This window comes from Macaca thibetana, chromosome 1, assembly GCF_024542745.1.
Source record: "Macaca thibetana thibetana isolate TM-01 chromosome 1, ASM2454274v1, whole genome shotgun sequence".
Classification (NCBI taxonomy): Eukaryota; Metazoa; Chordata; class Mammalia; order Primates; family Cercopithecidae; genus Macaca; species Macaca thibetana.
This window is the reverse complement of record NC_065578.1, coordinates 190,813,520-190,839,927: the sequence shown is the minus strand read 5'-3', so window position 1 is coordinate 190,839,927 and position 26,408 is coordinate 190,813,520. Positions and strand designations below refer to the sequence as shown.

The window sequence follows — 26,408 nt, the reverse complement described above, 5'->3', positions numbered from 1 at the left end:
TGGAAAGCAAGGAATGCTCCCTTGAAGGAGTCTCTGGTGAGCCCCTTAGTGAAGCTGATGTCCCACCCTGCAAGGGCAGCCCCAAAGTAGCATCAAGATGATTCCAGAGTGTGTCACTCATGCCCATCCAATGACTTAGGTGGCTTCTTTGACTTCTGTGGCACACTTTAAGAGTTTCATCGTAATCCCACATTTTCAGTAATTTATTACAAATCGACCATGCCAAAAGATTTATAAATCCTTCTACATAGGCAATCAATGCACACACATTCTTTTATTTACAAAGACAAAAGCCATTTAATCCTCCTTATAATTTAGTTTAATTTTGTTTTAAATGTTTGACCTTGATGACCTGCAGCGCTATATCTCTTTTACGTATTTTATATATTGTTATAATTGATAATTAATATAAAGTCCCTTTCACTTAGGGATAAGATCTCCTTGTTTTGTTTTGGTTTTTTAGCCAGTCCCCCAAATTTTGCGTAAGGACAAATTCATGATTCTTATGAGTGTGTCTTTGAATCCCTTAAATCAAGGTTTGGTGCCATGAAGGATGAAGCTGCTGAGCCCTGAAGTCGTGGGCTAAGGGTACACGGACAATTAAGCAACTTAAGTGACTAGCCTGTGTCTGATTCCCCTGCAGTCATGTACTGAAAACCTCCTGACTTACTCTCTCCTCAACAGCCCTCTAAAAGTCTGACTTCTTTTAGCAGCTGAATGTCATTTGGACAAACGAGGAACTCATCTTGTGACTTCTGATGTCAGCCAGGAGCTTTCTATTTTTCTCACCCATTTAAAAAACAAATACATAAATTTATCATTGGGTATTCTGATTTTTCAGGGAACAGTTTTTATTTTTAGCAACTGGCTTTAAAAGCAAGGAAAGATTTTTTTAAGTATAATTACTAAGAATAGGAACAACTTTGAGGTGTTCTTTTTGATTCTTAATATTTAAGGCATCTCATTTGTTTTGAAATCTCTAAATGTTGTTAATCATTTGTTGCAGGTTTAATATGAGTTATTATGATGCTTAATATACTTTCATGAAAATAGAATTTTGGCCACATGCTGTTCACTAAAGAAAATGTCCAATTTAATATAAGTCCCTCAATTAAAAATCTCATCAAAAGCCTCATTCCAATTTCACCATGATTCTGGCTATAACACAATTATTTCATTGGAGTGAATCAATGGTTAATGTCAAAGTTTTTAATTCTTCAAGTCTTGGTTTCAATCTAGTTTAAGTGAAAGTAAAATTAGTTTGGTGGTTTCCTTCTTGAGTCTTGCAAACTTGAGTCTACTTTACACAAACATCTCCATCCTGCCACGGTTCGGATGACTGGCAGTCTGTTTAGGCAAGGCCCAGAAACAGAATGCAAGTGTTGTGAAAGTCAGAATCTGGGAGCTTTGCAGATGTGTCAAGGTAGCCTTCAGATTGCCTCTCTGTTTTCAATGTGTCCCTTATCTCACTCTTCCAAACATCCTATGTTGTAAGAGGGTAAAAGGAAAAGGAAAATAAGAAAGAATCTACATGAGGCAAAGTACAAGTAACATAAATGCAGACAGGCAGCAGTAAATATAACAATATGCTGCTGTTAGCCCACTGGTAACTGGCATTAAGCTAACCAAACACAACTGCTTCCACATCCCATGACAAATAATAGCAAATAGCCCTGTCATTGTTCTCTTTGGGACTCTAAATTGTCGAAGCTTCACCCATTACAGGGAAAGCTTTCCTGAGTTTCAGGGGACCCAGCCCTGCCCTGAGTTTCACCTGACTGATAGAGGAAAACAGCCAAGACAGGAGTCTGGCAGAGAAGCCACTGGCCAGTGAAAAATGCACAGTCAAGGATTATTATTCTTCCTGTGAGCAGTCAGCAGCAAATTGTCACCAGTTGGAATCTGCTGAATGTTCCTACATACAAGTTAATGTTAGCTGAAAGAAAGGGGGTTTAAAAAAAAAGTTTTGCCCAGTGTAAGCAGATACAGACTTGTAGAAGACACACAAGCTAGTACTTCTATTTCATCACTGCACTTTTTTGTTTCCCTCATTGTAAGAAAAGAATGATTTTTACAGGGAAACCTTCACATTCAGACAGTTCTTGTTAAATGGTATGTTTTTAACGACTTCAATGATTCATGGTATGACATTGTTCATAGCTCTTTCACCTCTAAATTTTATCCAAGCAACAAATTAGAAGAAAGGACTCCTGGAGGCTTCTTCCTTCTTTCTGTGAAAGATTGGAAGCATTTTTTTTTTTTTTTTTTTTTGAAACGGAGTCTCTATCATCCAGGCTGGAGTGCAGTGGCGTGATCTCGGCTCACTGCAACCCTTGCCTCCCGGGTTCAAGCGATTCTCCTGCCTCAGCCTCCTGAGTAGCTGGGATTACAGGCATGCACCACCATGTTCAGCTAATTTTTGTATTTTGAGTACAGATGGGGTTTCACCATGTTGTCCAGCTTGGTCTCGAACTCCTGATCTCAGGTGATCCACCTCACCCTCCCAAAGTGCTGGGATTACAACCATAAGCCACCGCACCAGGCCTAGAAGCAAAATTTAAATAACGTTTACTAGAGTTACTTTAGCCAATAAGAGCCAGGAAATTAAAAATGAAATTGTAAATGCTGCATCTTTCACTCAGAAACGTGCCTTACATGCATATCTCCGGCAATATAAGAAAAACATTGAGGATTTAGCTGATGGTTTGATGGCTTTTGCCTGCCTGTCATAACTTTATTGCTGCTCAAAGGTAGAATTTTAAAACACTCGACATTGAAATCCTTTAGCTTACTATTGCCAATGTATTGTTAAGTGTTGTCTGGGGGAACCTCTGAATCTAAACACATATTTACACCCTTAAGTTGCCAAATTAAATCCATCTGGCTTACCAAATGCTGTTGCCAAAAAACTATTACACTTTTGGTGTAGCCAATATTTTAAACGTGGGGGATGGGAGGGCAGTGTTGAAAGGCATTAGATTCGATAGAATTTACATGTGCATTGATGCCACATTATTTAAGTATTTATATCAAGTTTAGATCCCATGGCAACTCTGACCAAGAAAGAACTCCTACACAAGGCAAAAAGTCTAAAGCCACTAGGTATTTAGGCAGTCTCCTCATGGCACTTTTTGCCCTGTGGCTCCTTTTCAGGCATCACAACCACACCATAGGCAAAAACCACAAATAGCAAATACTCTAATTTCTTGAATTATTTTTTAACTATTCCTATAAGCACTAGGAAATGCCCACTCCTATTTTCTGGTCAAAGTTATCAGCTCATGTGAATCGTAGAAAGAATACATTCCATCCAACGATCTGAAAATATGTTAAGTCAAAATGGCAAGTAGCAAAATTTGCAATCACTCATAATCCATAGCAAGGTAGGGTCTTCCTAATTTCAGTTGCTTAGAGACATGTAAAGTTCCAAATGTTCATAAAGTCAACTTTTTCTCCTATTGGGAATTAATTTAAACATTAGAAAACAGGAAAAGGTATAAGTACTCATCTTAAATGTGCAAGTTAATATGAAATTTAGAAATAAGCCCCATTCCTTTCCTGCTTCTTTGGTAGAAGGGCTAATGTACCAACTAAGAGAGAGAATAAGCTATAGGTCTGGATAGCCACAAACTAAATACACCCCCACAGGAGAATCCCTAAGCTTCTATGGTAATTTTGAAACTAAGAGAAAATAAGACAGTATGAGAAGGCATTATGCTGCTTTAAATATGACTTGGGAAATGGTCTTATTTTACAATCAAATATACCACTTGCTTCCATCATGTAAATATTACCAGTATTTGGTTTCAGATTTTCGTGAGGTAACATTATCTAAATTTACTGTTGGTCTGTATACTTAAATATATAACATTCATTTGCAGTATTTCATTTATCTCAAAAGATTAGTGTATATCTCATCTAGAATGAGACCTCTTATGAGAATAGGAGATGGGAAAGCCTTTTGAAGGCATTTGGCAGTCCAGAGAGTCTGCAATGAAATTGTTCCACTCAGGAATCGGTATTTATGTAAGATACATTCTGTACCATGTGTATTTTTTTGTTTATATTAGGATTATTCTCAAAGTCAATTTTAAGAGTAAATGAAATTTTTCCCTCAAGTAAATCTACCCTTAAGTAGCATCATGCTCAAGGGCCTACACCAGAAAGTCTGCCCCACTACTCTCACTATTATACCATTCACTGAGGAAAAGCTATAAAAACTGAGGAAAATGTCTACTTATTTTTTAAAACAACGAGAAATGCTTTTTGCTTTTCAGTAGTGTTGGAAAATATTTTAATAACTAAAATAATAAAACTTCATGTGAGGTAAATTCCACCTTAATTATTGCCTGTTGGGGTGGAAAAATTAAGGAAACATTAGTAAATGTGTTAACTAGAAAAACCACTGTAGTAATTTCCCGCCAAATACCTGGGTCTAAAGTCAAAATAAAATCTGTGCTTTGCATATGATTTGCATGAAAATAGACTTACAGTTTTAGCTCTAACAATAGTACCACTTAGGACTAAGATGAATGGACCAGAAAAACCCCTGTGATTCATCAGTAGACTATGATTAGCTTACTTCAATGTTCTATAGTTCAGTTTGGAATCTTTAATGAGGGATGTTGATATAATTGCTTGATTCATTTTAATATTTCAAACACTCTAAATTACTCCATCACTATCTTAATAATTAATGCCTGAAAACTCATACTTACATTGAAAATTGATTGTAAAGCACAACATCTTTGAATAACACATTGAAATAGTGTTTCTGGTGTTTGCTTAAAACTTTGGTGTATAATTGATTACATCTTATAGATTACTTTTTTTTTCCTGGTATTTTCCTCTTCCAACTTAGGACTTTTTTGCCATATGTGGCTATTTGATGTCTATTGTTCATTCACAACCTTCTAGGTGACTGAAAAACGCATGGAGTTACTCATGCCAATAATTATTGCTACTGAATTGTTCCAAAGTCTCCCTTCCTGCAGAGAAAGAAGTTTCAGTAAAATATTCTAGAGGATTACAAATAATCTTTGCAGTTCATAAATACTTTCATAGGCTCCATTGCTCTTCACAGTTTTCAGTTAGAATGTTATTTTTGTCATGAAAGTTTGCATTTATATTTCTTTTCTGTGGATTGCTTACCACTTATTAAAATTAAAATGCATTTTAAGATGAAACATTATGTACCTAGAATACTGAAGGTAGCACTGACCATTTTCTTCTGTTCAGAAAGCAATGTTGAATTGGAAAAGCAAGATTTTAGAATATTCCTTTTTACTGCATTGTCATTGCACCCTTCCTCTCTACCCTAGTCCTTCTGATCTCCCTTGTCTCTCAGATGATCCCTACACCCAATTATACAGAACAGTCTTCCTCTGGTTACTTATATCGAACACTTGCTTGCTAGCTGTGTTTGGCAGGCCAGCAGGATGAGGTAATAATCAGAAGAAAATGTTCTGGTTTATTGGCCTCATCCACGTACAACATTATTCAAAACAGTTCTCTGTGGGTGAGAACAGGGTTGCTTTGAGATCCCCTGGTCTAATGTTCTGTAGTAGTGAGGAGGAACAAAACTGTAAACTTTTTTGATCTCTTCTAGAATAATGGTAAGATAAATGATATCTGCTTGGCCCATCCTTTCAGTAATGTTTACAGGCAGTTAGATGTATGTGAAAATGAGAGCCTTTCATTTATAAACATTTTGGTTTTACTCTTTCCAAGTTCAGCCGTCTTCTTAAGTACAGCCTCCATGGTCAGTACAGCAGTGTTTTCCTAAAAGCATATTTTGTGAACAATTTCTCCAGGATGATGGTAGTTTTTGTAAGACAGATGCCTAAAAGACATATGGTTTTCATAGATTTTCCGTCTAGACTAGCTTTATTTAGTGACTTTTGGTCTGAATTGGTCTAGTTAAAGTTTCTGTAGGAGCTTGTATAAAAATTTAAAATGTGGGCATACCATTAAGGTGTAAAACAAAAGTTTGACTTCTTGTTGGCAAGAGATTAAAACGGATTGGTTGAAAATTTCCTTCATGTTAAGTAATTCTGATCGTCTTATAGGCCTACTCATCTATTCCGCCCTTACAACACTGTCCAAAATGGAAAGGCTTACCCTAAAAATCCCATAACTGTTAAATTCATATACTCCTCACTGTTCTTGAGTAAATTCTTTGTGTTCCAGTTTATGTGTGTGTGTGTTAGAAAGCCCTAATTCTTTCTGCAGACTCTTTACATGGCCCAGGGGACATATGATTCTTTACCCTTTTAGCACCAATTTTTACAAACACAGCATTTCTCTCATTTAAAAAAAGCATCTGACAAGCCACTGAGTAGAAGTGACGGAACCTTTAGGAGTTTCATACTGCCTTCAACCAACAATGAAAATTCTGTTTTTAAATGCGTTTCAAATTCTTGAGCCAGTGTCAAAGACTCATTTAGAAACAATATGACATGTTCAGAGGAAAAGAATTACATCTAGTCTTGCCCAGAAATCACCCTTTTGCTCCCTCTTTTGTAAGAGCTAATACTGCAGACCAGTCCCATCTTAACTGCATCAGAAAGAGGAGGCTCGTGGAAGGGAGGAAATGTGGGCTGTTCTGTCTCCACGAGTATCATTGCTTGGCTTCCTTGGCTTCTCACGAAGCATTTAATTGGACTTAGTCACATATTTGTTCACTGACATGGCAGCCTGCAAGGCATAATGCCTCTCTGTTTTTCTCTGTTTGCTTTAAAAATTTTTGTTTTTAAAATTTGAGCTCTAAAGCATGTTAGAGCTCCTCCTGCTGGATTGAGAAAAAAAAACTGGGATGATTCATAAATGGTAATTCTTTTTCTTCATATTTGCCACCTGGGCAAATAGAAGTGACAGAAGCCTATCATGTGGTGCACTTAAAACTGACCTTTTAATTCATCAGGTATTAAGGTCAGGCAGAAAGAAAATGTTGATGCTACACGACTCATCTCTCAGTCTTCAAATTCCTCATGCTCTTTTTTGTTGCTGTTGTTAAAAAAAAATAAAAGGAATAGGAAAGGTTATTTTTCTATCAGTGTTTCTAGTTACATAGTTACCCCAAGTCACATCCCCATGCTTGAAAGGTTCTTGCTGTGTCTCAGAAAGCGACAAAAAGTTTTTTCCATCTTCCCAAAGCAGAAATGAATTGTACAGTCATATAGAGATTTGAAGTGTTGCCTTTTTCCTCCCTATGCTTTCTTCTTTTTCCTTCTTCCTCTTGAATTCCTCCTCCTTCTCAGAAGCAGACACTTGCCTCTCCCAGTAGCTAGTTCTCAGCACCTCCTTTCTTGCCTCCTCCTTCCCCTAAATGGTAGCAGTTGGCCTCTCCCTCTCCTGGTACCTGAAGTGGGAGTGACGAGATGGATCAGAAAAAGGTTTACCCCATTCACCATCAGTGGGAGTAGGTTTCTACAGCACATAAGTTTCTGGAGGTCTCTTTAGGAATAAGAGAGAAAGGAGGGGGGATGGAAGGGAGATAGGAAGAAAGGAGGGAAGGAGGGAAGGGGCAGGAAAGGAGAAAAGGAGGGAAGGAAGGAGCAAAGGAAAACAAAATCACTTGTAAATCTCTGTAAAACCACTTCCTTTCTCTGCATGCTTTCTCACACTGTATCCCTCATGCCTTCTGCTGCTCTGCGGTTCTTTGTTTCTTTTAGCTCTTTCCTCCCCCCAGTTTATCTTCTCAACGATATAGTACAAAGGCCAAAATACTTTAAAGTTAATCTCAAAGTAATGCTTTTTAGAAATCATATTTTAATACAACTAAAAATCCTCTGTGTTACCTGTCTCATGACTTTATTAGGACTTGGGACAAAGGAAGTCATTTGGTATTTGTGATAAAGAATAAGACAACCCTTGATTTCTCAAACTTCAGTACTTTCTGGCTTTCTTTCCTTTGCACATACCTTTCCTGTTCCTGGAATGCTAGTCCCCTTAACTTTCTCTGCTTTCTGGAAGTCCTTCCAACCTCTCATCCTCCTTCCAACTCTAAGCTAGGACTCCAGGTGTTTCTGAAACTCCCGAAGCAACTATTTTATCATAATCCTACTGTGGTCATGTTAACTTGTCTCTCTCCATCTCAACAAGAAACTACTTCTGGGCAGTGACTGTCTTTATTTCTGTCTCTACCTGTTAACACAGTACCTAGCACATAAGTAGGGCTTACTGAGGGGATGAAGGAATATAAAAGGAATTGACTTGCAAGCCTCAATCAAAATTTATTTTGGAACAAGCCCGATACTTATTTTAAAAACCAATTTAAACACACTTTCTTGTTCTATTATATTGAAAAGCTTGCCTGAGTGAATGTTGTAAAATTCTTTCTACAAATCGTAAACCTGAGCAGAGTTAATGTGGGTAAATCATCCTTTAAGATGCTTTTCTGCCACAACCACAGAAGTGGTTATATTAGGCACCGTACCTATGGGTGAAATCCAAGTCAGATATGTAGGACAATGTAAAGAAAGTGTGACAAAGCAGATTATATTACCATTTATTTCAGAGGCTAATTTATACAGGATATTACCTTCATCAAAAAATTGTATGTTTGTATCATCAAAAAATTGTGAACTATTTTTCTCCCTATGTTCTGATTTCAAATTCCATGAGTTGATTCATATTTTCCCAATGACATACATTATAAAATCATGGGTTCATTTTCACAGGGGAAAGAAATGCTGGCTCTAATACACAGCAATAATCATATTAGAGAATTCCTTAAATCCTTTAAGTGGGCTCCAAGTTCTGTGTTCTTTCCAGCATCTACTGTAAACTATTCTTGTATAGTATTGGCTCATTCTGTTACTAAAGCCAAAAATTCCAAAAATATGCTGAATAGCACCCTATAGTATTTCTTACAGTAAATTATAAAATATTATCTTCCATGTGGACAAAATCATGACTGTTACAGCATTTTTCTGACTTTAGTCTCATACCTTCTAGATATGTAAAACCTATTTGTTAAATAAATGCCCAAAATGAGAAGTAGAATGCAAATACATTGCTAAAATTTAAAATACAATGTCCCAAAGTTTGTTCTCTTAGAGCAGACATTCACAAGAAGAAGTAGGGGTCCTTCATCATAGCTGCCTTCCATTTTACCTAGAGGTGTGCTCCGACCCAATTTATCTTTGGGCCCATTCACACTCATTGATCTACCACTTGGGACACTGCTCTCAGCAGGTGCTATGGAAAGCTGCAAGAGGTGTAGGAGTAATCTCGGTTCATAGAAGGTTTTGAATATTGTTCAGATGATAAGATATGCATGCACACCTAAAACTTAAAAAAAAAAAAAAGATGCAAGCATTAAATGATTCAAGAGGGTCATTGAGAAGTAAAGCATTTCAATTCCTAAAAACACAGAAAATGGTTTTTGTAGATAAAACCCTTCACTTTTTTAATCATAAATAAGTTAAAAAATGGTAGGCAAGTTGCTATCAGATTCTAGTGGCCCTTGGAAACTTGGGATGTATAACTTTCCCTTGATCCTAGGTGTATGTAAACTGAATTTTGAGAGTTATATTTTAAACTTTCAATTATAATTTATAAGTAAAACTTGCAGTGTAAAAGAAGCTATTGAATATCCTTTTAATGCAAATAACTACCCTTTTAAGCAGATATCTTCTCTAAAAATGTCAGTCTTTGTATATCTTTTTGAAGCCTTTCTTTTAATTTGGGTCCACCTAACTAATTATGTTGGACTTCAATCCTACCCTCTCCAAAGATTAGAATTTGGAATGCACATTTAGAGATGCTTACCTTCTATTTATTTTCATAAGCAAATACAAGCTTCCCTAAGCAAGTAGTAGTTATTCTTCTGGTAATGACTAACAACAACAACAACAAACACTATAGTACAGTATCTTGGTCTTTACAACATAAGGCTAAAACTGCTTTCACCCATGCTTAAGTCTAATTCCTAAAGGTATCAAAGTGTTTCTACAATATTTCTTCATCCTTCTTAAGATTTTCCAGCACTTTCTCTTTTTGTTTTTACTTTACCTGGCAAGTAAATTGAATTGCTAATAAAGCAAAGTAAAAATCTTTTTTTTATTGAGCAGTGGTTTCAAAGCATAATCCCAGGACCAGCAGCATGTGGGAACTTGTTAGAAATATCCTACCCCATTAGAAACGTTGGGTGGCACCCAGCAAGCTGTGTTTTAACAAGGCTTCCAGGGAATTCTGATGCAAGGTCCAATTTGAGAACCATTGCCTAGAGCATGTCAATCTAACTGCCCAATAGAAAGAATTCTGCACTGGAAGTCATGAGATCTTAGTGCAAGCATAGGAACGGAAGAAGAATGAGCTACATAGGCCCATTCTGGCTTACACATTTACCAGTCAGATAATTCCTGCTTCCCATCCTAAGGAGAAATAAGGGCAGGGACAGAAAGACCAATCCATTTCACAAATCAGTATTATGCTAGCTGGAGGCAAGAAGCTAGAGGAAAGGTGGTTTTCACACCCACCCCACAAACTGATACATCAAAGCAGTTTGCCCTATTGAGGTCTCCCTTAACTCCTGTTAAAATGGGCCTCTTATCATGAACACTCAGGACCAGCTAATCCAAAGAAGAGCAGATGAAATTTTAGTTCTTCTATTCTTAAAAGACAATAAAATAAGGCAAGAAAACAATGATGCATTCTTCTCTCTTATCGGTAAAGCCAGTTTCTCCCCCACAATGCCACCCACCCTGCATGAGCATTTGACTTTCTTACAAAATTTGTCATTGTCCGCAATACTGCAAACAGTCCATCCCTGCAGCTACAAATACAACTTCAAGTATTACATCTTTCCCTTTGATTTGAAAGAAGAAACTTGGCTCTTCTATGTAACCATAAACCGCCCACATACAACACAGTGTTTCAATAAATACTAAGTGATACAAGATGCTCCATTTCAATATAATGCCTTACTTAATGAAGCTCATCACTAAACAAAGCAACTGAGGAAAATTTAGTACAAAACAATAACTTTGCTTTCCCCAAAACAAACTGTCTTGTGAGGTGAATGTCTTTGGAAACTCTTTGAATGGTTAGAAGCTGGACCAATGAAATGAACTTTAACAGTAAACTTTAAATGTTTTCTGGTGTTGAAGTTGGCAAACATCTTAGCGTTGCATATTAAGAAAATTCACCCTGAATTGCTTTCTAGTAGGGTTGTACATACAGATTTTTGTTATTGTTTTAGAAAAAAATAAATAAAATGCTTATTTCTTCTGCAAGGGTTAGTGAGGAGCTCTTTAGGATTTTTAATTACTAAGTACATATATGGGTTCCTTTAACTGAAACTAGGCATATTTCCAAGATATCATAGTTACTTTGAGAGAACATGAACATTTTATCTTTTATTCTTTTAATTATTAATTCACCATCTAGCTATGAAGTGCCTATTGAATGCATGTCCCTAGGGACATCCTTAAAGAGCTCATAATGAATAAGTTATCCTGATTGATTGATTGATTTGGGAAAAAACAATACTATAAACCACAGGCCATGCTAAGTTATGGGACATGGTAGTGAATAAGACTAACAATAGACCTGGCACATAGCAGAACCATATGTTCTCCTCATCTCCTGTCCTGACTTCTTTCTGCAACTGCCTACTACTATTGTCCTCTTGTCCCAGCCACATAGTCCAAGGATTAAAGCAGATATTAATGAGAATTTACTGTGCCGTAAGAGTACTTAAGTCTTTCTATTCTCTATCCACACCATTGAATTCTTCCCTTCAGTCACCATCATTTAAGTTCCAGTTTTACTCATTATAGACCTACATTCCCTTACTTCCAAGTTTTATATGCAGCAGTTACAATCATGTTTGCCATTACTTTGACCACATTATTGTATTTTCAGACTTCCCAGAGTGTATTCTCAGACTCCGAATTATAAAATTTTGCCCTATTTTTCCACTTAAAATGGAGTACTATAACAAAGCTACTTGCATATTTGTTTTATTCCACTCATCTTCCATTCTGAATAGATGCTGAGCTCTTTAAAGTCATGTAGCATGAGGCAGTCCACATATTAGATGCTCAATAAATAATCTCTGCAATATATAACTGGAAGTCTTGACATAGATCATCTAGTCTGATTGTACAATTTGGCAACTGGAGCTAGAATCCACATTTTCTAACTTCTGATCCAGGACTCTTTCTATGTAAACATAGTACCCAAACATAAGCTTCTGACAAATGCCTTAGAAGTGTAGCATCCTTGGCCTCACTAGACCTACTCACCTTGATCTAGCCTAAACTCTAGCCTAGTTAAACATCTTGTTTAGGCACTTTTCAGTCATTTCTTCATTTGTCCATTATTCAACAAATACTTAACCACTGCCTTCTAATCACATTGTACCAAATGCTGAATATATGTAATAAATGCAAAATATGTAGTCTCTTTTCTCAAGGAATTTTGAATCTATTTGGGGGGCACTGGTAATAATCTAATAAATAAATACATAATCACAAACAGGGTTACTTGCTATGAGAGACACAAACATGAAGTAATAGAGGAAGGCAGAGTAAGTGGGGAAAACTATGGGATGGTCCAGAAGGACTGAGGAATAACAGTTAAGCCAAGAACAAAAGCATCAAAAGAGAAGTCAGTTTCATTCCTTTCTTGGCTACAAGCCTTGATACAAGCTATTACATATTCATGAAACGATTTCCAATCCATCATGCCATGCTGTATCCTACTTCTCACTGAATTTGTAGTCTAAAATCAACTTTTTAATTTAATGAAATCCCCTAATTAATTCCATTATCAAAACTTCTGGTAGAATTTCCCTCCTTAAAGTTCAAATTCTGGCCATTTCTCTCCTCCCACCAGCCAACTGGTTAATTGCTAAGAATATATAGGGTACATGATTATTTGTCAAACTCCCTGAGGGCAGGAGGCTTATTATTTGGTATTTATTCCAAATATCTACTAAAGAACTGAGCAGTCAGATACTTTAGAGTCGCTAAAGATATCAATCCTACATGTCACTTTAGCTACTTTATTTTATTTTATTTTTTTTTTTGCTATGGCCATGATTTACTCACAAATATCCTTGTATTTATAAGACCAATGGATATCACAAGCATTCATTAGTTATTTCTTGATTCTAGGAGGAACTTTCTTTCATTCAGTAATCAAACATTCAGTGACTGAATGACAAGCAGTGAGCTAGATACTGCAGTTACATGAAGATGATTAAGACATAGCTCATTTCTAATCAGTGAAGATAATATATAAGCCTAATTAGAGTTCAGTGTGATGACTAATAATAGAGATTTGTTGAGATACTGTACGAACAACTGTATCAGGACAGGGGAAGGCAGGTCAGAGAAGACTTCACTGAAGTAAGTCCTGAATGATTAATTAGTAGTCTCAGAAGATGACCAAAATGACACTGAGAATGTAATTACATGTATGAAACAAGTTCAGTGGGTGTGACCTGTGGCCTTCAGAAACTTCATATCAAAGATGAAAATTATGCAGATTCAAGATTCAGGACATAAGTTAAACATATATGGCCATTTTAAATGAAAATAAGGCTGGGTACCATGGCTCACACCTGTAATTCCAGTGCTTTGCCCCTCCCTAAAGAAAGATTTCCTTTAAAGCCTCTTAAACATTTTTCAAGTGCATGAGGTAAAAGGAACTCTACTAATATCTATGAGTTTGTGCCTAAATCGTTAATGTTTTCACCATTAATCAACAATATCTCTTCTGCTTTGATTTTTCCTTGACTGTGTAATTTAATTTTATAGTTCCATGATTTTTCATCAACATTTCATAATTGCTTTCTTACATTTTTCTAACTTTACTTCTTCATATCTGAGAAAGGACATTCAATTTGATCAATTTAGAGTTTCTAATACAGAAGAAAATTTTATGACTATAATTCCAGAAGGAGTCTTTCTGAAAAAATCAGTTGCAGAGTTTTATCAAAAAGAAACATTTCAATTTATAGACTTTGTCAAATTTGTGGGGGTATAAAATGACTACCCAAGATACCACATATGAAGTCAAGTACACAAATACACTAAAAAACTTATTAATATATTCAGTAAATAAATGTAGAAGCTTGAGGAATAAATAATATAATAATAAGTAATAAATAATATTGCTTAGTAATGTTGAGACTCTCAAATACAGTAATATTTCATTATCTCAAGTACGTTTGCTCAGTAAACTCAGCTACCAGAAACATCACTGCCAACTAGAAAGTGAGTAATACTACTATTAGTAATACTAAAATCTTTAAGACCCAAAATAGGAACTAGAGCTCCTGCAATTTAAACAGGCACTCACACTAAGCCTATTTACACTTGCTACAGAGAACTCTAAAGCCTTGCTTTTCTGATTTTTAGTGCTCTGCAAATTACAAGCATAATATAGAACAAACTGGAGAAAGTTATAAAGGCAATGAGAAGTGATAATATCCTGAAAGAAAAAGAAGAGGAAAATTATATGTGAGAAATAAAAATTCAAAAACCATCATTGTCTGAAACAATATACTTTATTAGTTCCTGAGTTCATTCTATGTAATTATCATATTATATTGGCTAAGATATGTGCAGTATGTTTCAGATGGCTTTCAAATAGTTTCATATTTCTTATTAGTATTAGAAGGAATGACTTCAGTTTTGAGAAAGATTTGCATATGAAAAAATACGTAATTTTCATTAAAACTACTAGATAAATGAAAGGTGACAATGTTAAAATCATTACAGATCGTAACCACTTCTGCTGGCCTGTATGTGCATGAGCATGTGTGTAATGGCTCTTTCTCAGTGTCCTTGGAACAATGTTCTGCTAGATATTCTACTTGTTTCTTTACCTTTCTCTTTCTCTCTTTCTAGCCGGAGACCACCCCCATCACCAACTCGTCCCACTATAATCCGCCCACTAGAATCCTCCCTGTTAGACTAAATGAAGTGTCTGGCATGGCAATTAATCACTAATGAATTATGCGAAAGCAACATATGTGATAACCATTGCAGTAAATCATGAGTAGTCGCATGTGTGGACATCAGTAGGCAAGTAACCAGTTTTACTAATGCGTTCATCACTCATCTTCATTGCTCATGGTACGTCAAACCTTCAGGGTTTGACTTGAAAACTGCTGACCTTTAGCGGCTTTATATGTTGTGCTGACCAAGGTAGGTTTGTATAGCAGCCCTATACTTTGGGGATCATTTGCCTACCATGGCATATATTTGAAATTGCTTTGGACAAGTTTTCTAGGCTATCTACCAGGTAGCTAATGAAATATAATTATTCAAATATGAGAGAGTGGGCTTAGACCTAAGCCATACATATTTCTTTTCCCACATTCTGTTTAGGATGAGAGTAATTCTGTTGTCTACCTTGAATGCTACTACCTACTCCATAATTGCCTATTTAGCTCCTCTTTTCTTCCTTTTTATGTCATAAGACTGCTAGGAAGTGATTTTTTAAAATTAGGACTCCTTAAGAATAAACTTTTCCAGAAGCACGAGGTAGTTTGCAAAGGAAAAGTCTGCACTGTTTGCTCTGAAGAGCTTCTCCTCATTCCAATGTGTTTTGCTTCATGCTAGAAGCATATGCAACAGTGAATAAAAGCTTCTTTTTTTGTTAATCAGTCAATACATTTGGCTAATTAGTTTCAGAGTTCAAGGAAGAAGCAAAATATCACATCTCTAGAAGTGTTGGGAAAAATGTAATTTTTTTCTTTACTTATATTAACCTCATGGTGGATTACATTGAAGGCTGACATGGATAATGTTTACTTTTCTATTTGCTCTAATTTTTGGCATAGCTAACTACACTTTGATACTAACTCCAGTTTTACTATTATTATTTTGGTTGGAGAAAAAAATCACTCTTTACATGCTAATTTGTAATCCTGATATGTAAGAATTTATCCTACCTTTGAAACAGGTTCAGTGTAACTTTGTATCCATTATAGACTTTCTTAATAAATCTTGAGGCTATGGGATAATCACATTTAAAGAATGCTTCCTGAAATGAAGTCAGTAGAAGATGACATGGGATAAGAGCAGAGCTCACACTTTTACAGTTGTAGTATTTCAAAGTCCCTATCCAGGTCACTCCAGAAAAGGGTACTGAAACATCGAAATCTAAAGCAAATTTGCAATTTCTTAAGATTTCTAAAATTTACCAGAACAGTTTAGCCTGGGGGTTAATAGTTCAGTATTGAGGCTACATTTTGGACTACTTAGGACCAGATGATTCACATGTAGGAAACAGCCAGAAGCCAACTGGAATTTTTGTGTGCTAACTGTTCCCAGACAGCAGAGCAAGTATTCACTGAGTATGGGTGTCCCATGACACTATTTCATATTCTACAGAAGTAAATCAGGTTTCACCAACTGAAATGTCTCCCTTTGAAAGTAGCAAACATGATTTGTATGTTAACTTAACTTTCATTTCCTGTGTAGTTTATACCCAGAGCAGATACTCATAAAGTAAAAACTTTTAACCATTATTAAAAAGAGAACTTGCTATGTTGAGTGGTGTTGTATTGACCTTCTTCTAAAGGCTTACAGCTAGCCCATTTATAATTGGTGAAAATCACAAAATACAAGATTTACCTAAAGGTCATTTCAACTTTTAAGGTTACAAGTGATTGTATAAAAACATCACAATCCTAAATCCTCTCGTATCTCACCCCAAACCCCAAACTGGGGGAAAAAGTTAACTCTTTGTGAATGGAACCAATGTGCAAGATACATACTACATTTTAAAAATAGTGTCTCAGCTAAATGGAAAAAATGTTAAGCAAACATCCATAGTAAAACAAATAATCTTCAGTGAGATATTTTTATAAAACTTCTTGTTTTTAGGATTCCCTTTGCTTCTTCCTTTGAATTCTCTAAAATAGGCAGCTAACAGATTATATACTTCAGGGTTTGGCTTTGTGCTAAATGTGGTTTTGTGTTTTGCTGTATTTCAAAATTTTCCTTCTGTTAAAGGAAAATATTGTGAATAACCACTGGTGTGTTCTTAGATCAGCACAAACCATGTCAAAAAAAAATTGGAGATTTTTTTTTCCAATTTTCCTTCCACTGATGTTAGGCGGTAATAAACAATGGCATTTGTCATCTTTGGCATTTGCTTTTAGATTATAGTCCCACAGTTGCACCGCCCCAATTGTCTACCTTTGTGGGTACAGTTTTGTTCTTTACTCCTAAGTTATTTCTAATAGAACCCAGCCTACTCTAGAATTTCAGCAGTGACACTGGAGAATTTTAATTTGCTGCAGTGCTATGTCATATTATTAGTATGAATCTCATTTCCCAAAGGGTTTGTATTCTGCTAAAAGGAGATGCCAATGTTGAATGAAGTCTGAAACTCTAGGATGTGCATAGGTTGACGTGCAGCATGCACACCAGGCCTTAAGATGGGAATGTAGCTTAATGAGCTTTCTGTTTCCCATACCATTTCTAATCTTTTGTGTAATTTCCTCTTAACTGATTGCTCTGATATTGTAAACACAATAGATGTAGCTCTATCATGTCTAGCATAATTTAAAAATTCAGTGTTTTTAGGATTTGGGAAAATAAACTATAAATGTTTATTTGATAGGTGAATATAGTTTTATTGTCACATGCTAAATCTTGCATGCATAATGACTAATTAAAATAACCATTTACTCAATTATGGACAGATTATTGAAATAGTATTGATTCAGAACAAGTATATTGCATTTCTAAAAAAACATCTACCAAGGTTACTCGTCTGAATATTGCTTTTAGCCGTGTTTTATAACATAGACGAGAAGTAGGGTCTGTTTATTAGCAAATTTCCTATTTGTTCCAATACAAACTCACTTTATTCTAAAGTATATTAATGAAACCAGTTCCTGTGATGTAACTATAAGCCTTCTGGACTTAGAAGTAAAAAGTGGTCACATAGATTAATTTTGTGACTTTTTAGTATAGACTTCGTAGCCATAATTCTCAAATATGAAATGGGACCTAATACCAGTATGTGATACACACTGATGTTTTCTGTGTACAAACACATTTTCTATGCATGTGTCTCTGTGTATATGATATGGACCTAGTAAATATGTTTCTGTAAGTATGTGTATTTTATGTCCATTTGAGTAGGTAGGTTTAAAAATACTCGTTAAAATGCCACAAGCATGAGTGTGATTGTATGTGCATTGTGTGTATATATATAAATATATGTATATGTATGGTTGTAAATATCTATGTATACATGTACTTAGTATGTGTAGTATCAGGATATTTTTTAAACTGTGATAATACAACAGATAGCTTTGGATGATCTGCCATAACACGTGGTAACAATGGTTCATTTCTCATAACATATATGAAGGATACAACATTTTCTAACTCCAGATTGTTGTCATTTTGAGAGGTATAAAGCTCATAATTACCATGGCAACATGGTTATGTCCATAGACATTTATATCTGAATCCACAGCACTTCTATCTAAGAAGGAATTACCTTTGACAATATTTTTGGGGAAGAAGTAAAATCTGGAGACCGATCTTTAAGATCTCTAATTGGAATTATAAATTATTTTTGGGTTGCTGAGCTGAATCTTAAAAAGCTAAGTTGATATATATAGTCATTTTTCCTCTATGGTAGAAGTAAAAAAAATAAAGGGACACAGCAACATTAAAGTAGTGGATTTTTCTGAGTAAATTTGCTGAAAATGTAAGGGAGAAGCTCTCTAATACTTGGAGGTAGGTCATCCCCTTTTTCAGGTAAACATTTTTCATTTGGCAAATGGCATAATTATTTGAAAGTAACAGGAATCTCCTCAGAATGAAGAATAAAGCCTAATAGGCCTCTCACTGTTGAACGCATGAAAGAAGATAGTGTATGAGTCTGAAGCCATGAGTTTTGTATCATTTCAATTAGAAGACTACTAGCTGTGAGCTCAGAGGTTAATGTAAATGAATCTAGATGATTTTGGAGAAATGATTATTAGTTCACCAGATCACTCATTATACGTTCTAAAAAGCTCAAATGTGTCTTCTAGATACTCTTACTCATCCTGTCTAATTGGTATGTTTAAAATTATGTGGTGCTGTGTAGGTGAAACTTTAAGAATATTTTTGAAGCATATGTAATATATGCACTGCTATTTGTGTGTGTGTGTCTTTGTATATATGTAAGAGTGTGTGTATGTGTGAGAGCAAGAGAGAGGAAACTCAAAGAGGAGTGCTTGTCTTAAGACCTGTTCATACTGGTATATTGGTGAGACTTCTCACCTCTGGTCGGAAGTTTCACACATAGCTTAGCTCAAGTCATTAATCTCTTTTTAATTTTTACTCTTGAATTCCTTAAACTTCGCTCATTATGAAATGTTTTAAAATTATGACAAAAATTACTGTAACCTCTTGCCTTGTCTGCTACCAGTTTGTTAAAAATTATTCCCCCCAACCAGTAATTCCACCACTATTACTTGATTTGTGTTTTATTTCCTATGTAACAGCCTTTGTTTCGCTTGCTTGTCTAATTTTACTTTCCCTTTTTGGGGTCAAATTTTTCTTTTGCTTTTTTTGAAGAAGGAATATACAGAAGCAAAATCTTGTCTTCTCTGTTGATTCTTTAATTAACCTGAGCCGGATACTTTCCACTGTCTTCTTGGCACTTTCAGGATTTCTTAATGCTGATATATGGACTCTTAGAATGGAATTTTTGAAGAAAAATCTCAAAGCCTGTATCATTCTTGAAGGTCACATGTACCTATTGTGAAAATGTGAAGCTGTATTTCTGAAGCTGAAATAAATTATAACATTTGAAGGACCCCTTTTCCTCATTCTTGTATATATTTGAATCATGTCTATGCATTTCAGTAATACCTGAGACTTCTAAATACTCATAGCTCTTGTGATTAAACTGTCCCAGAGTTAACAAAGTAAAGAATGATAGCATTTTGTGTTTCTGTCATTAACTTGGAGAAAGATGGGATTGTTAAAGGGAACAAATTGGATAAATCAAAGGCAGGAGAGTGGGAGACATTGTGTTTCCGATTTGATGTCATTATTGGAATAGATTGAAGAACACAAACCTTAGCGGGAGGGTATGATGTGACAGTTGCCAAGAAGCACCATGACATTTTGCTGTTGAAAATGAAGCATTTATTTAAAAAATTCTGGGAAGTGGAAGGAGGAAAGATGGTGTGCCCAAATGTTAGGTCCACAGAAGGCATTTCTTATAGCAAATATTTGAGTGTCTGACCCAACAATTAGCCTCTGTTCTTTTGTTCACTGGGCATAGAGGAGAATTTGCCGAGTCTCGCTCTGTCGCCCAGGCTGGAGTGCAGTGGCGCGATCTCCGTTCACTGTAAGCTCCGCCTCCCGGGTTCACGCCATTCTCCTGCCTCAGCCTCCCAAGTAGCTGGGACTACAGGCGCCCGCCACCACGCGTGGCTAATTTTTTGTATTTTTAGTAGAGACGGGGTTTCACCTTGTTAGCCAGAATGGTCTCGATCTCTTGACCTCATGATCCGCCCACCTCGGCCTCCCAAAGTGCTGGGATTTAGGCGTGAGTCACCACGCCCGGTCCAGTTTCCCCAGTTTTAAGAGAATGTATTCAGAAAATGAAAGAATGACACAACTTTGTCCTAATTTTGAGTTTCCAGAGAATAGAGGAAGACTCTCAATTACAAGAGTTTTGATGACAAGTCCCTTATCAATTGATATATTCCCAGATTGTGCCATCTAAATGCAGAAGACAAAAGGGGATAGGAGGAGAGAGATGTTGGTTTATTTTCTTTCTGCGATCAGGACATGCTTATTATGAAAAAATGAACGGACAGATTGTTGTGTTAATTTACTGTTTCCTGTGGAATTTCTTTCTCACATCTATACATCTTCCATGAGTGGAACATCTATACCTTCAAAGGAAGCTTCTTACTGGAAGATTCTGGATGAGAATCATGCTGTGTACTTGTGTTCTGTTTATTTTAACTGCATGATTTTGAAGTATGTTAATAATATATTCAGAATAGTTTCTAAAGGTAATTTCCAAAAACAAACGTATTGTAACTATTTCATTTGACCATTTTTCATTTGTGTTTTAAATAGCTCTGGCATTGGTGTAAACATATGCTCAATCTGTTTCCAAGATTTTTGTTTTTCTGATGGAACCTTTAAATTTCATATTGAGAAACGTGTTTGGTATTTGGGTTAGATTGACCTCATGCTTTGCTTCTAAGCACTTCAACACACACCTGGCATAGCCACTTTTCAGACCTGTTACTAGTATTTTTTTACATTTTGGCAGCCTAATACTTATAATACATACAAGAGATATTGGCTAAAACTACAACCTTAATTCGAAATTTCTCAAAGTGCATTCCATGAGATCTTAATAAGTTTTACATACACATACACCAAGCATTTTTTGGCCAAATATGCTTGAGAAATAATGACTAAAAATCAAATGTTTCTTTATTGAAAGACTTCACAGAAGCCTTAAAATCAGACTGCATTGTGACTCTCCAAAAAAAGAATAATGTCTACATATTTCTCAGACTTATTTGACCATCAAACATCTTACAGAACTAGTGTCCTGAGGCACATGCCTTAGGAAACTGCTTCAGTGGCTTTAAGCCAGAGGAAAACCATCGAGTGTGATTTCCTCAGTACAGACTCTCACTAACAAAAAGTTGGATGATAAAATCAAATCTACTACTCAGGAGGCTAAGGCAAGAGGATCAGTTCAGCCCAGGAGTTTGAGACCAGATTGGCAACATAGCAAGACCTCATCTCTTTTAAAAAAAAAAAAAAAAAAAAAGTTTTATTTAGTTGGACATGGTGGCTCATGCCTGTAGTTCCAGCTACCAGGGAGGCTGAAGCAGGAGGATCACTTGAGCCCAGGAGTTTGAGACTGCAGTGAGCTATGATTGTGCCACTGCACTCCAGCCTCAGGAGCAGAATAGGACCCCACCATCTCTTAAAAAAAGAAAAAGACCAAATGTAAGAGCAACAAGAGCTCTCAACTAAGGGCAATTCATCTGGAGCTCTGGTACTTTGTCAAAGCAGTATCTGACTCTTAAGGAGGAAAGTCACATTGGAACAGGTGGCACAAAAGCAGTTTAGAGGCATACATGCATTGAGTCTTAATGACAGACTTACGTAGGATTCAGATAATTTTATACCTTACCTTTTCTCTCTGACTCTCCAAAAAAGAGATTCTTTAAATTACCTCCATAATATTATTGTGAAGGAAGGGATCCAGGTTGATTTAAGATTAATCATCAGAGAAGAATATTGAAGAATACCTATCCCTATTGCCTTTCTTTCCTCCCTTTCCCAAGCCTTCAGGCTCACTCACTGCTCTGGGTTATTCACTTACCTAAATGATGAGCAAAGAAAGCAAACAGAGCATTTTTTATGAGGTTTTTTTTTTTTTTTTTTTTTTTTTTTTTTTGACAGAGTCTTGCTCTGTTGCCCAGGCTGCAATGCAGTGGTGTGATCTTGGCTCACTGCAACCTCCGCCTCCCAAGTTCAAGTGATTATCATGCCTCAGCCTCCCCAGTAGCTAGGATTATAGGCACGTGCCACCATGCCCGGCTAATTTTTGCATTTTTAGTAGAGATGGCATTTCACCATGTTGGCCAGGCTGGTCTCGAACTCCTGACCTCAAGTCATCCGCCCACCTCAGCTTCCAAAAGTGTTGGGATTACAGGCATGAGCCACTGCACCTGTCCTTTATTGTGAGATTTTAACAGAAAAGAAAAAAGCTATAAGAAAGACTTTCTCAGAGATCTTGCCAGAGGAATGTCACCATAAGACCAAATTGCATCATTGACATAAAGCCAAAAAAAAGTGGGTAATTCATCATTCTTGTTAATAATTAAGCATTTTATATATAAATTACGCCCATGTTCCAGATACAGCTTTTGCAATCTCCTTTGCCTGTTTTGGCCAAAACATTCTGCTTTGAAGTTATTTTTCAAAATGCTTAAGAAAATATAACCTGAAATTAGAGTCTTGATTAGGTAAATTTGCTTATATGTTGAATACTAGGATGGTGAGCTTAAGAATTTGTTAGCAACTCAGTATTCCAATTTAGTACTGCAACTTTCATATGGGAGTGGCAATTGTATGAGGTACCTTTGTAGCTCTACATGTAAAAAGTCCAAATATTTGCATCACTTGCCTGTAAGCATTTCGGCACTGTATAAGTAATATAAAAATTATGCAAAAGAAAGAGCAAAAACCCCAACTGCCCATATCTTCAATAGAGCTCATTTTGACCCAGTAAATGGTATCATCATCAACAATGCTTTTTCAGCAATGAAAGGAAGGGTAGATACAGTAAAGTGAGGATGAAAAGAAAAAGCTGTCTGAGGATATAAATGTCCCTGATGTTTCAAGCAAACATTCTAGCTGTCAGTGGAATATATTCCAAGACATAAAGTTTCTGATCCTGTTTCTGGATCAGAACACCAAACTAGCTCAAACAGGAAAGTGTTTTGGCATATGCTAACAGAATGTCGCTTCAGCACTGTGGACTTGCTGTTCAGTTTAATGGCCCACCTCCCCACCCTGCTGAGGTCATTAAAGTGTTCTAAAGCCCCTTCAGAACTCAAAAATAGTTTCTGTTTTCTGGGCAGGTGATAAATCTCATTGAGCTCGACAGAAATTTAATTACACTTTCTTCATGAAAACACCAGGGATACCCATTACCTGGATCTCTAAAGCTAAAGCCTTGGAGAACCCCTAACCCCCGCCCCAGCCCTGAAGTTGAAAGGTTAGGTACCAATAACAAGTTCTCCATCATTTAAATGGATGGGAGGCCTCTTTAGTGTAGTCAGCTTAAACTGGACTCAAGAAAAATTGATTTTGGACTTTGGGGAAGGTAAGATCATTTTTTACCCCTGCCCAGAAATAGACCAGTCAGTTTGGCTCCACTGACATCTCATAGAAAATGAAAAAGAAGTTTTTCTGTTTTTGTTTTTGTTTTTTTATAGACTTCATTGCTCCACTCACTGAAGTGTAACAAGAATAAGATGGAAGTGAGTATGTTGTTGAACACCTAGATAAGAAGTCCAAGAGAGGAGGGTCTTGAGATAACCTCACCATTCTACAGCTTGCTATAATGTTGAGTTCATTAATGGTTTGCTTAGAAAGGGGAAATTAAAGTGTAGACTTCTGCCAGAAACCAGAGGGAAAGCTTTATTTGGCCTGCTGTTTTCCTACTTACAAAGCTTTTCATTGCAATGTAGCATTTACTGTATTTTCTCTAGCTGCAAATCATCTCCCTGTTGAACACAAGAAAGGCTGATGGCAAGTGAAGCACAACTTGGACCCTCATTTCATTATCCATAGGTCTGATGAAATGCAAGCCAGCCTAGGGAAATGGAGAAAGATCTGGCAGACCAGATGTCATTTACCCTTGCCCCACTTCAGAATAAATCAGAATTACGGTTATAACTAGCTCTTAGACAGAGGGAAATCCTAGAAAATCCTGGGGTCGCCATGGACCAGACCTAGCCTCCTGGTTTCCCTAGGCCTGAATCCAGGCTATTACACACCAGGACTACTCACCTGGAGCAAATTCCTATTTACAAATCCTTTTTTTCTGAGATCAACCTCTGGCATTCTCTGCATTGTGATTACATTGTTCATTTGATCCCTTGACACCACCTTCTAATTTAACTCACTTAAAAAAAAAATTTCACCTGCCATTGGCTACGTCAACTCCCTCTCCCCCATGGAGATTTCACAACGTTCATTGAAATCTTTGGAAATAACTGAGTGTCACAAAATCAGGATTGAGAATCAAATACTCAAGTTATAAAGGTATTTGGCTTGGGGACTAGTCCCAGTTCTCCCGAATAAGAGTGCATGGATTTATCATTCCACAGTGCAAAATAAGAAGCTTTTTGAGTGAGCTCAAATTGCTCATACCTAGAACATTGCTAGTAGCCAGGAAAAGTCCTGGGAACTGCTAACTTAGCCATGTGATGTCCTTTCATTTCCTTTGCATGTCTGCGTGTTTTTGGGTGTGATTTGAATTTGACTTTTGTGAGCTATTTGTGCATGCTATTATTTGGGTTTATTTTATAATTTAAACATTGTTTTCTTCCTCTGCATCTGTGTCTTTCTTTTTGTTATTTTGTTTTGTTTTGTTTTTACTAGGCGGCCCCCTCCTGCAGTTCCAGGACGACCATCCTAACCCCCATCATTCATCTCCTTTTGTTTCCAACAACATGTCTATCCATGGTATTTAAAAGCTTTTCATTTGCACTATATGTTGTATGTACATAAAAACTTTTATTTTTCATCCATGTCTATAATAAAAACAAAGTTTATTCTATATAAAAATGAAGTGTGTTCTGTTTCTCCTTTTAAAGAAGACCTAAATTTAAAAAAGAATTTGTTTCAACTAAAACAAGGTAAGGTGAATATATTATGTGTTCCTCTAAGCTGCTTAATTCAAAAGTTCTTAAAGCATTGTGATTTAAGATGGTCTTTTAGACTAATAATCTACCTTCAAGTGAAATTTCTGTCCAATAGAAGAATAAAAAGAAAAAGAAAAATTATGGATGTCTAGAAAAGACACAGAAGACTAAATAATTCCAATCCACCTCCAGGAATCCCATTTTTACTTATTATTGCACCAAAATATTTTTTCCTATTTTTATTGTTTTTCTAAACAGTCTTAGAGGAGATAAAATGTAAGATCATGGAAGAAACTGTAGAGCTAAAACACATAAACCTCATAAATTCTATATCGCAAATTCAAGGGAGAAAAACCATATCATTCAGAATAAAAGTACAAGGCAAGGACATGTTCCCACCTTGAGAAGAAAGACTCTTCATGATGTCAGTAAAACACTAGAAAAATGGAATCCATACAAGTTTGAAGGAAAAGGGAACTTTTTATTCCTCTATCCTCAAATCATAATTCTAACACTAAAATTTTAATCTATAATTTTTTAACAAGCATCCCAAAGATGTATCCAAATAAAATGTTTATTATTTAGGTAATATAGTACATTCCACCAAATATGTGATTGGAAGCCTTCCCAAGGGTTTAAGATTGAATTCAGAATTTTATTTTTTGAAAATTTGTGTGGCCTAAAATAGAACTTAAAAGTAGTCCTTCTCAAATGAGATCAGTTCTGAATGTGCTCCCCTTCAGCATATTAAGATAGAAAACTACATGACAAGAGAGTCAAAAAAATCATTCATCAGTTCTATTTACTTTTCATCTGACCTAGGCAAACCCTGGCAAAGGAGGTGTTAGGAAGATGTAGGCAGGAACCCTCAATTGTAAAAGGGAGAGTCCTCATTAGTAATGCTCTTTCTTTGGACCACAATTCTTTTTTAAGGACTGAATTCCCCACTTGAAAATGAAAAATCAGTTTCTTGGTTTAAAATTTTCATATGGCATGTTAT

The 26,408-nt window shown here is 36.1% G+C and overlaps 1 protein-coding gene across 8 annotated transcripts in view; it reads left to right on the top strand.

The window, feature by feature from the left end:
* DNM3 (dynamin 3) overlaps positions 1–25,331 on the top strand; it is a 558,007-nt gene extending 532,676 nt beyond the window's left edge. For 4 of the 8 annotated variants that reach the window (XM_050767775.1, XM_050767765.1, XM_050767802.1 and 1 more), the window contains one exon: positions 14,868–19,797. In XM_050767775.1, the coding sequence (XP_050623732.1) occupies positions 14,868–14,937 (70 nt within the window). In that variant the 3' untranslated portion in view covers positions 14,938–19,797. The other 4 variants (XM_050767784.1, XM_050767809.1, XM_050767791.1 and 1 more) reach the window with 2 other exon arrangements.
* Positions 25,332–26,408: the final 1,077 nt, after the last annotated feature.